We start from the raw sequence: 12424 nt of genomic DNA, 5'->3' as shown, positions 1-12424 counted from the left end.
GCGATCGTTGCGCTGTCCGAGTGGCGAGCTTTGAACTAAGCGATGGTGGTAATTTTCAGATTTTACTTGAAGATTCGAACAAAATGCAGGGTTTTAATTTTTTTTCTTATGAATCGAATACTAACATACAAAAACGTTTGAAAATTTGGTAAAAAAATCGATCAGTAATGATTGAGTAACTTTTCGTGGTATGTTTGATTGATATTTATGGAGAAATCGTAACATGAAATACCAAATTCGAAGAAGTGAGGTTGGATACTGTTTTCATATCTGGGATATTCTTTGTTTCTTGGGTTGGATTTTGAGATTACTTGATAAATTATGATCAAAAGTTTTATGACTAGTCTATTTACTCATGTTTTATCATCTAAATCAAATCTGTATGTTAACTGAAAATTTCAAATTTCATCCGAGATTGTCAAGAGTATAGTACAATTTGAAATTATTTGTTTGATGACAACACGTGAATATTCGTTTTTGTTACCCATATTTGTAAGGTTTTGCCATCTGCATTCTTTCAAACTCAAGTAAATTGAAAAATTCGTCAAAATTTTTACTAAATATATGGGATATGTCAAAATAATCACCATGACGCTATCTCGTGGTGACCACGCAAATTGGATTGTTCAATTGGGTTGGAAGTACTTAAACTTATGTATTTTTTAGCGGCGTGTATAATTATGACAAATGTACTAGATTAACCGAGCGACCGAGCGTCATGTCAAACGTCTACTCACCTTTTGAGCGGGTTTTACTTTCTGGATTCCTTCTTGCAAAACGAAGCATTCGTTTTACTGTAGTGAAAAAAGTGTTTTTTGTCAATTTGTGCCCAAAAAAAACAGAGAAAACTAGTTAGTCTAAATGTAATGACCCTGATGCATATCTGAGATTAGACAGTTGGTTCAAATTAATCGTTTATAGTTTATTTTTCAACAAATTCTTGCGCGTGGGATCGATCAAAGAACAGTAGGCTCATACTAGGAAACCACCACCTTCCCCTCGTCATTGCAGTAGCTAATAATCAGAATATCACCTACACTGATCAAACTGGAAGGAAAAGACCCAAAAAGCTGCAATAGCAGCAGTGGTGGTGGCGGTAACGGAAATACCAACTCCAGAAACCGGAAGATGGCACCGAAAAAACGGGAGAAGGATATTGAAGTGCTCAAACAACCGAAAATTGACCATCTTCAGACAGACCACGAACTTTTTATGCAGGCTTTTGAAAGTAAGTAGTTTTTGTTTGGATTGCATTTGAAACGCAGCAGACATTGCATTTTTGTGTATGTTGTTCGTGGAGATGAAATTAAGGGGGAGTAATGATTATAATTAAATAGTGAAGAGGTCATATTTTCCGATATGCATCGAACATAAATAATATAATAATAGGTATGTAATGGCAGAATCCATGTTTTATAGATCTGTTTTCATGTTTTACTAAGAAGGTTGACATATTATGGACCATATCGGAGTACTATTTTCCTTTTAAAATAACATGATATATTAATTTGTGAGCATTGCGATCAAAAAGATTCTAAATGTAGTTTACAAAATGTTAATAATGTATTCATGATTACAGTTTTTCTTTTTTGTATCGTATATACCTAGTCGATTCATATGATATAAAAAACAGCATATGTTTGGCGCAACAGTATTTGGCGTAATGGGCAGTATCAATCCTGTCCAATTTCAGTAGTGTAGTAGTGCGGTTGTCAAGTTTTTGGCAAAATGAAAAAAATGAAAAATGCGCGTAAATAAAATTATTACATCTCGTCGCTGGGGCATTCTAATACAAGTTTTTAAATTTTTAAAATAATATCTTATACTGTAATTTGAATGAAATGTGATCTGTCAAATCGTGTAACAATGGGAAAAATTTAGAATGTTATGACGTCATACCGTTTTTACTTCTGTTTTGCACTACCACAACCAACACTCAACCTTTTTCGCAGGATGAAGAGGAAATGATAGGGTCATAAGTTGTTTTTGGTTATGGTAGTGCACGACAGGTGAGATAAAAACGATATAACGTCACGAGGAACACACTGTCTAACACTACTCATTTAATCTAAATAGTTTACAATATTGTAAAAATTCAGAAATGTTTTTTTTAAATGCGCTTGTGACATGAGATATGTAAATATTTTGCTACAAAATCGACAACCACATCCTTACATTCTCTAATTCTTGAACGGTTTAAAATTTTTGATACAACTTTGTAATTCCGGAATCGGAGGTTGGTTAAGCCATCACTACTATAGCCGAAGTCGGGTCGTTTGACCGTTTGATTAGAATTGATTTGAACCTAATTATAAAAAAAATCCATGTTCTGGATCACCGCTTTACATAACTATTTAAAATTTTCAACACTTCAATCTGTTGTATTGACCGTAAAACTTTTCATTTTGATCTAAGTTTTTAAAAATCGATCCAGGCATCTCCGAGAGATATGAGTGCACAGAAATGTTACACACGCAGAGACATTTGACGATCTCGACGAACTGATTCCAATGGTATATGGCTTTGTTAAAAAAAACTGGTTTTTACAATGATTGCAGACTTTCTATATGAGATTTGTAACAGGTTAAAAACGGCCCTTCTCAATAAGACTGAAAACAAATATAATATTGAATAATTTTAATGAAAATCAATCCAATAGTTTTGAGTAATCCTTTTAGTGAGGTAGTATAAAGTTATTTAAACTCCGTTATGGTTCCATACACTACTATTGAATTTCAACCCGATTCGACTTTCAGTTCCGCAATTACAGGGTAATATGTAAAAAAAAATTAAAAAATGTCAATTTTCTCAGAGACGGTTGACCGATTTTCACGAGATTCTTACGAAAGGCATTATGGTCCCATAGCTTGCTATTGAATTTTAATTCTGAGCACTCTTTTTCCCACCACGGGGTGGGAGGAAGGATGTTAGCTTTCGCGTCGGGTACTCGTTTCGTCTGAGCGGGTTGTTGATCTGGCTTGAGTTGCGGTGTCGAAAATCAAGCTAGATAAAAACGTGTACTCTTCTTCCGGAGGAAGTTCAGTTCTTTCAAGTTTCTTAGATATCGCGATCGCATAGCTATTCCAATCAATATTTCGTGTGAGCTTCAAAAATGTTTTAACTGTAGGTATGATAGCCATTTATTTATTTATTTATTTATTTATTTATTTGAATCAACAGACATAATTTAGTCCAAATGATTATTTCTAAGTATATATAAAAAATTAGATCGTATGGCACGGCGTGGCAGATGGAAATCAAATCCTGATGAAACTCTGTTGAAGAACCGCTGCATTCCTGTAATAGCACCGTTAATTCCATAATTAGTGTGGAAGGAGCCATTAACAGACTTTTAAGAGGATCAGAAATGTTGATGGTGTACATGATCCTGTCCAGTTTTTTTTTGTCATCACTTCCAGTTGTTTTAATTTTTTGAGACCCACCAGAAGACACATTTGAACCCTTACTAGGCAGCTTATGAGAGGCTTTATTTCTTCTCTTTCTGAAGTTATGAGGGACTGCCGAAGAGGGTATCATCAGCATCGCTCTCGCCAGTTGACAAACAACCAGAAAAATCAACTGGAGGTGTAGCACTCATCAAAATTCCAGCAAACGAAGGCTTGGAATGCTGCTTTAGTGAACGCCTCATCTTATCTTTGCGCAATTTATACGCGGGCATGCTTAGAGATCATGCGTCTTCTCCTTACAGTAGAGACACTTTTCAATGTCTGCATCGCAGGAGTTATCCGCATTACTCCTTCCACACTTGATACAACGAGATTTATTATAACAATCGGTGCAGTTCATGATCCCAGTAAAAAAAGTCGAACAGGTACGCGAACTCGGTCCAGAAGGACGTAGTTAGGCAAAGTCGAGCCAGCGAAAGTCACCCGATACGAGTCGGATGGGGTATATGATTTAATTCCATCTCCAGCGATCGATACTGAACGCAATTGCTTGCAATACAGTATCTTAACACCGCCTATCCCATGCTCAAGAACATCCAAACAAGCCAGACTCGGATCGATGATCACGCCGTCTATCTCGACTTCGCGAGCTTGATCATATACGCAATAATACCGCGTGACGAGTTTTCATTTAGTTTTTTTTTTGTTTTATAAATTTTATTTATACCCGGTTTTAACGAGTTTTCATTCATCTATATCATTAGCCTGTTTTGCACTGGATAACAAGAACCTAAGCCTCTCTAGGCGTACTTTTTCAATTTTTTGTATTGTAGAATATCGCAAGGTCAGGTCTAGTATTAGCAATAGAAACCGCACGTGTGTTGCTACTTCGTTATTGACCAGAATCAATTGAGCTTGCAAAAAGATTTTTCTGAAACAACTTGCTTGTGAATAACACATAGTTTTTACATTGTGTAAAAAGCATTGATACCTACATGTTGATCAATTTCGACGCCGGTCACGTCCGAATGCAGATCTACTTGAGAAAGAAGGATTGTTAGTCCAATGCATGTTACTACAAGAAATCGAGGAATCCTCTGCATTTCCACATGCATCACAGGAAGGGGTTGTTAGTAAATTTTGGTATGATATTATCATGTGTTTATTGCTCTGGCTAGCCGGTTACCGAGAATATTACCGAGCAATTTTATCGCGTTTTGTATTAATATGTGCTACCTACTAAAATACGAAATCTTATCCGAAATTCGTGGTACTCCGGACAGCCGGCTGCCGGGAAGTTCGCTATCAATTTACACATTTAGTTTATTGTGTTCTGTTTATTTTTTATTTTTGAATATACTGCCGTAATACTGGCAAGATATCACTCGATCACCATCAAACGATCAACAACGCCTTATACGATACGAAGTAATGTCGATGTCTACTCTCTAACCAAAATAATAATACTAGATGGATCCTCCTCGCAGTCTAAACTATATTTAAATACGTCATAGTTAAGCACGGTCGCAAGAAAAATTTGCACGGTTTTAAACTTCACGCGCGCGTCTTAAACTTAGCGGTTAACCCGAAACAAAATAGATCCATTGATCAAACGTTCCCCCAATAATCGACGGAGTTTTTTCCAGCCCGATTGTTAGTATGGAGAAATATAATAAGACATTGTAAATAAGCAAAATGTGAAATATCTCGTAAGTAACGATCTCACTGGTGTTCTGCTTCTCCTATTCGCATTGCTGTAAACAACGCGAGATGACATACCACTACTGAAAAAATAAAATAAAATAAAATAAAGACTCACGGATGGGCTTGTTCCAAACATTTAGATTTTCAGTTTGAATAACACGATTGTTTCATAAATTTGCACACATTCTATATAAATTCGATAATACCGACAATAATATGCAGGTGGTGCTTTGATCGGTTGACGTCGATTAATTTTGGGCGGTAAATTCGCACTATCCGTCGCTTGAACATTTTTTAGTTTCGCGAATCAGCATTATTCCATAAATAACACTTTTACCATAATTCGCTATTCAACAGACACACACACTTGCCACATCTGCACTATCGCTCAAAATAACTGTTTCGGTCAATTACTGTACTAGAGGTTGTTTGATACACATTGAAATTAGACTTTTTTTAGCAACACTTACACGAGAATTATTATTGTCACTAAGTAATGATATTCCAAATTAGCATGGAGAACTCGTCATTACTGCACCTTACACGTTCATTAAAATGACATTATTTTTTAGTAATGACACATTTTTTATTGATCGTGTAAGGTCCGCGTTAGGCACCGCATCGTACTTCCAGTGATCTGTAGATTATCGCAACGTCAGGTCTTTCGATAATCTAAAAATGTTCAATTTTTTTCCGTTCAATTTGGTCCGGATGTAAACCGCGTACGGTCCGGCCGAAAGTGCAAGCTCATGGGGATATTTTATTTCCATCAGAAGCTTCCATTTCATTCATTGGGTAATCGATCATGGTAGATATGCAAATTTACGCTCGATCGGTCCGATAGTTACAGTGGAACTGAATGTTTTTCTTATACCATTCATATTCTCATACGAGGCACACCCAGAAAATAAGTGTACTCAATTATGTATGGTGTTCAAAAACATTCATCAAAACAAAAATATACTTACACTATGTAAGCTATTTTTTAATATAGTCACCATCCCTCTCGATGCAAGTTGTGAGTGGTGGGATACATTTTTTGTTACCTGTCTCGAAAAAATCTCCCGCCAGCTCTTTCTCTCACGTCTCCTCCTCCCCCTCCACAGCCTCGACTGCTGAAAACTTGTTCCCACCCATGTGCAGCTCAACGAAAGTGAAGAAATGAAAATCTGAAGGAGCAGGTTCAAGGGAATACGGAGGGCGGTTCAAAACGTCCAAAAGCCAACAGAATCCAGGAGTTTCTTCGTGGTGTTGGCTGTGTTAGGTCTGGCATTGTCGTGCAGCAGGCAGACTCCCTTCGCCAGCATGCCCTTCCTTTCATTCTGAATGGCAATTTTCAATTTTTTTAACGTCTTAGAGTAGCTTTCTCCTTCACAGCGAGGTAGCGAAAGGCCCCGCAATGTTTGCACTTGATGGGAAGTATGTTCGTCATCTTTTACGAGAGATTATTTTGCGTCAAGAGTTTTCCACGCACTAACCGCGGCAGCGTTGCCAAAATGTCGCAAAAGTATTCCCTACAGCTGTGAGGTACCAGTTCACTTACTTTCTGGTCATGCATCGCATATAACAGCGTGGTATTCATCAAAATAATTTTCTTTGGTATTAGGAAGAAACCGATAAAAAGTTTGTTTGTGCATTAACTAGTATAATTAACAAAATAAAATAGCTCTCTGATTCGTTAACCCATTTCTGAGAAAATGAAGTGAGTTCTACTAGTTCAGATGATTCCTGGACCAGAATCCGGGAACCAGTACAGTTTCATTGGACTAACATAACTTACAAATTGGACTAGTTGCGAGTCAAATTTATGATTCTATGAGCGTAAGACTGCGAACAACAGCGAGAACAAAACGGAAACTTACAATTTGACAACAACAATACCACCGATGTGGCAATGGATGACGAGACGAGCCACGAACACAAAGTGCACATTAATCCTCGCTGAATGGAAATGGAAGCTCCTCTCCTCTCCTTCTGTAGGCACACTGTTTAAGTTCTAAAATTCCGAGGGCAGCATCTCACCATTAGAATCGTTAAAAGCGGCAAGACTAATAACGTTATTTCCATATACCAATCCGAAGTACGAAAATGTGCCGCAGAAAATAAAGCACACTGCGTTGAGCATAAAAATGACAAGTCTAACATATCGAAAAAGTCCGACGAGATGTAGCCAATGATGAACAAAGTGAAGCTGGGAAGTCCGCCATTTTTAGTCCACGCGATTAAAACGGGAAATCCACCAGTGCCGAGATTTAAACAAATAACCGCGTTAAACACCATTAGTTTTTACTGAATTTCACACCAATTTACGGATAGTGCCCCACTGCATACCCGAGGATAGAGGAATCACTTTTATCTTGGCTCTAAATTACGAAATCTTGAATTTAATATAGCACCAGTGAAAAGTTGAGAGGCCGCCATTTTGCTGCGTCTACTCCGCTTCCGATGGTGCTGAGAATTACCACTGAAAATTTCCTAAATTTGACTTTCTAAAATCGTAAGCGATAACACCGAATAGAACAAGAACTCAATACCAGCGACAACGGCCCGAATACAGCCCCTTTCTCCCACCCCAGTACTAATACCTGCAGCTGTTCGACAAATCCTCTCAGGGCTACCGACTTCGAGCGATTGATTCACTGGCTAAGACAGGAATTCTTGGCTGAAGCAATACTCAATACATTGCCCCGATTAATTATATTTAGTCTACGCTTGACTTCTTCAAAGTCAATTTTATTGTATTCCGGCACTTCCTCATATTACAAGTTGTAGGGAAGGGATGCATTGTGTGAAAATAATGAATATTCAATTGCGGTGTGAAATGCTTCATTTTTCCATAATGGCTGGTTTGATGCACTCACACAAAAGTTTTCTGTGCAATTTGTGAAAAGAAGATCTAAATATGCATTTTGTCGATTTTTGCGGAGTTTACTTGATGCGTTTTCTCCTACGACTGGAAGTAATATGGATTTATTTTCAATGTCAGAAATGAAGGCCGCATGACGTTGGTTGAAGTCGCCAAAAATATGAAGCTTTACTTCAGGTTCCATATTCGAAATGACTGTGTCTAAAGATTGGAAGAATAATTCAAAAGATGATTTGTTTGAATTTGGGGGGGGGGGGGGGGGAGGCTAAGTAGCCGGAGCAGAAAATATGAACTTCACCCGATATTTAGGCTTAGGCCCATACATGTTCAAATTCTATAAATTTAGAAGTAATAATTTCTGCAGAAGTAAAGCAAGAGTTAATGGCTATGAGTACTCCACCTCCAGATTTTTTCTGACAAAGAGATAAATTTCGATCGTGCCGAAATACATTAAAGTTATTTCCAAATACTTCTTTGCTTCTGACACTTTCATCCCAGTTAGTTTCAGTTCCTAGAATTACTTCAAAAGAGAAGGCTATTAAATTTTGATGAATTTCTTTTATTTTGTCTGGGCTTGTCATGCGATTGAAATTTTGGCAATATACCAGAATTTCAGTCACAATCAAAGTGTGTAATGACAAAAACAATCTGTATAAAATTATTCGAGAAGTAAATTCATATTATTTTAGAAAATTTTTAATTTGTACACTGCAAAATAATAACATAATTCTGCGCAAAAAGAAAATTAAATGTTATTATTACCATTTCACGAAATGGCACTAGATCAAAAGCCGAAGATTTCATTTGCAGTTAGTGCTTTTGTTTAATTTAATAATAATATCTTCCGTAATTTAATATTTGAGAATTATTTATTTCCCTTTTTTTCAGAGCCTACTCAGATTTACCGCTACCTGCGAACGCGTAATATGATATCGGTAAGTGTGTGTTACCGAGTAAAAGTTCTTGCTAGTTAAACGATTCGTTTTCTTTCACAGCCTATTTTCCTAAATCGCAATTTATCCTACATGCGGCATCGAATGTCCCGATCACACAAATCGCGTAATACATTCAAAATCGACACCATGCTAGCTCAAAAAATGAATAAGATGCGCAACGACAAGGCGAGTGGAATTTCGCTAACAGGTGAATATCTGACCTTGCTGTTTTTAGGATTCTTCGACAAAACGCAGGATGACGATATAGCGAACGGCATCAAAAGCAAAATAGAACCCTCTGAAATTTGTTCAAAAACCGTACAAGTTGAAACGGTTCTTTTAAAGATCTCACACAACAAGCGCAAGGATATATCATCGGCACTGATGCAGGTCGCCATTGGAAAATCCGACGTGACTGTGAATCCCACCGAGATGCCTTCTGATGGAAAGGTACCGACTATAAGCATAGCAACTGAATCGTTTAGTTCTGTGGGAGTAAATCAGGTGACGGGACCACAGTTGTCTTTCCTTCTACTGTTCAGGGTACATATGCATACCAGTGGGGGCAATGGATATTGCGCTATTGCTAATAGTATCGATGCGTACGACAATGGTGGAAGCGACGAAGAACCTGCTGCCAAACGACAAAAAATCAGCGGCACAACCAAACTGTTTGGCACGGAGCTGATCATATTTGATAAGTATGGAAGATGCTTACTGAAGGAAGGCGATTATGAGCTTACAGTACAGGAGATTCTTCCGCAGCAACAGCAGCTGCAAAAATACAATTCACCTAAAAAGAATTCAACGTGGGAAACTATACAACCCATCTCCGGTGATAGGATGAGCGTAGATATATTGGATATATATAAGCAGAACAATGGAGTGGATGACCAGAATCCAGTTTTAGTGTTCAGCAAATCTCCTAGCTTGAAATTTCGCTTGCAATGGACCAAAGAGGCTCTACCGGGTCTAGTGGACAGACCACAACCTATTACAATCAACTTGAACAATAATGAAGGCAATGATAAGGAGAATCACAAACCTGAAAAATTGACTAGTTCGTCGTTCAAAAAGAACCTCAATATCAACATTAACAACAACAGCATTCTAACTCCTGCGGTAGTAAACGGACATACAAACAGTGGATGCTTGGTGGACGGTAACACTACTGCCATAGTATCCATTGGTGCATTGAACACTACTGCTAGTTCGTGCACTTCAACAACCGAGCTGAAGCGGTATGCTGACGAACCCAAAATTGATCATATAATTTATCAATTCGTGTACAACAATAACTCTCGACAGCAAACGGAAACTAAGTCCGATTTCCATTGTCCTTGGTGTAGCTTGGACTGTAGCTCACTTTATCCGTTACTGAAGCACCTTAAGCTCTGCCATGCACGTTTCATGTTCACCTACATTCCGATACCAAACGGAGCACGAATCGACGTTTCTATCAATGAACTGTACGATGGATCGTATAATGGATCTCCACACGATTTGCTCGATACTGTGAGCGCGTTCTCTCGTCGTGGTCCTGTAAGAAGAACCGTAGTCACGAATTTACTCGTATGTAGACCGCGTCGTCAGAAGCACAGCTTAGTTGAATTTATCGAATGTGACGAGAACGAATTTGATAGCCAGCGACCTTTCATTACAGGACATAACAGGTAAATCTTTGTAAACTTTAGTTATTTATTGATATTTTAATCAACAAAGAACACTATATGTAACTAGGATGTACCATCATACAATGACCTGCTTACCGGTCCACCCGAAGGAGTTGGATATAGATTCAGAAGGCGAAAGTGACCCACTATGGTTGCAATACAAGACCATGCAAATGATCGATGAGTTTACTGACGTGAACGAAGGGGAGAAAGAGCTTATGAAGATGTGGAATTTACATGTAATGAAGTATGGCTATGTTGGAGACTGTCAGATACCTGTGGCGTTGGAAATGTTTATCGAATTCCGTGGAAGAGAATTATTACGTAAGAATCTTTATCGCAATTTTGTATTGCATATGTCATCAATGTTCGATTTCGGCCTTGTTTCGCCAGAAGCAATGCAGAAAACGATCAGAAAACTACAGGTAAGATATGGAATATGTATAATAATAATAACACTACTAATAAAATCCAACGGTTCTATTTTAAAGAAAATGCTATTCGAAAATCCTGATCTGCAAAGGCAGGTAACTACGACGCGAAAGGAACAAATGGAATACTGGACCACGGTGACAGTTCATAAGCAAGTTCAACCAAAGACGGAAAAAAATGCGGATAAAGCCAGCGCGGGCGCTAGCGGAACTTCGTCTACAACACTGCACAAATCCAGTGCTAGTGGTTCTGGGGTTGAAAAGAAAGTAAAACCTACCATTACAGCCGCCAAGAACACAGGTCTTCACACGAGCACTGCTTCTTCGATAGGGGATAAAACTGGTAAGTATTCCATTCCATTCTGTTGAGTTGATGTTGTGTGTAGCTATTCTTAGTCCACGCGCTTCATTCCCATTCAACATACAACCATTTTGATGTTATCACAAGTTGACAGTTCATATAACAAATTACAGCCATTTCACTATCCCGTCGCAGAAGCGCTAGTGCAGCGCTTCATTCCAACTCATCATCAGCCAACAACACTGCCAGCAAAGACCCAATTCAATCATCCCACAACTCATCTCTATTGTGTCCTTCTATACACTCCACCAGAAGATCATCAATCGCCAATAGCTTGGCGGTTTCTAGCAGAAACAGTAGCCGAACGTCGACTATTACCACCAGAAGGAAATCACTTTCCGTAGGTACACACCAACAACGCAAACGGTCCATCAACTGACTTTCAGTCCGTCGATGGACAGGATGTTAACGGAGTCGGTGACGAAAACTGCCCGTGCTGTTATCACTAGACGGATTCCGTTTACCGTGGAGAGGGTTCTAGTGCTCGACAGAGAAGTTTCATGCGATATCAAAGAACAGTAATGATCGTGTGTTAATGTGATTCGGATTTGGAATATTGTATGTGAGTGAGTGATGTGCGCACTGTGAATGTATATTCAGGGACAAAAATTGTAATATCCGATAAGGGTGTGTATTCATTTTAGAATATAACTAGTAGAAACAAATCTTAGTAGGGTGGAATCGAAAACACTTCAGGAACGACAGATTTCTTTTTATAATGATTAACAATACAGAAACTCAGTTCTAAATGAACGTTCGCAATAAGTGAATCTGATTGAACTAAAACTGGATCTCAGGTCACTTGCGATGTAAAAGTTTTCTGTATTTCCCGACAGACATTTTAATGTAGAAAAAAGAAAGAAAAAAACGTCATTGAAAGTAAACGTGACACATACAAAGTCTCAGTGGTCTGTTGAGTTTTAATGAAAAGTTATTGTCCTTTGAATATCGTTTAAGTTACGTATATATGCTTTTTGGCGATAGATCGACAAATAAAACACATAGAAGAAATCTAGTTGTGAATGGTTGCTTGTTTTTGCACTTTTA

The 12424-nt window shown here is 38.1% G+C and overlaps 1 protein-coding gene across 3 annotated transcripts; it reads left to right on the top strand.

Moving 5' to 3' along the window:
* Positions 1-716: 716 nt before the first annotated feature.
* Positions 717-12392, top strand: LOC131435183 (polycomb protein suz12-B). Of its 3 annotated transcripts, none has more exons than XM_058602808.1 (7): positions 717-863; positions 922-1228; positions 8866-8912; positions 8973-10585; positions 10653-11010; positions 11077-11359; positions 11491-12392. In XM_058602808.1, exons 2-7 carry the CDS (start codon positions 1129-1131, stop codon positions 11754-11756), a joined length of 2667 nt encoding a protein of 888 aa, XP_058458791.1. In that variant the 5' UTR covers positions 717-863; positions 922-1128; the 3' UTR covers positions 11757-12392. The 3 variants fall into 3 exon arrangements, with proteins under 3 accessions (XP_058458791.1, XP_058458793.1, XP_058458792.1); XM_058602809.1 differs by having other exon boundaries at positions 737-863; positions 968-1228; XM_058602810.1 differs by having other exon boundaries at positions 731-1228; positions 11630-12392.
* Positions 12393-12424: the final 32 nt, after the last annotated feature.

The sequence above is a fragment of the Malaya genurostris genome, chromosome 3, assembly GCF_030247185.1.
Source record: "Malaya genurostris strain Urasoe2022 chromosome 3, Malgen_1.1, whole genome shotgun sequence".
NCBI classification, from domain to species: domain Eukaryota; kingdom Metazoa; phylum Arthropoda; class Insecta; order Diptera; family Culicidae; genus Malaya; species Malaya genurostris.
This window is presented reverse-complemented; position numbering and strand designations above follow the sequence as displayed.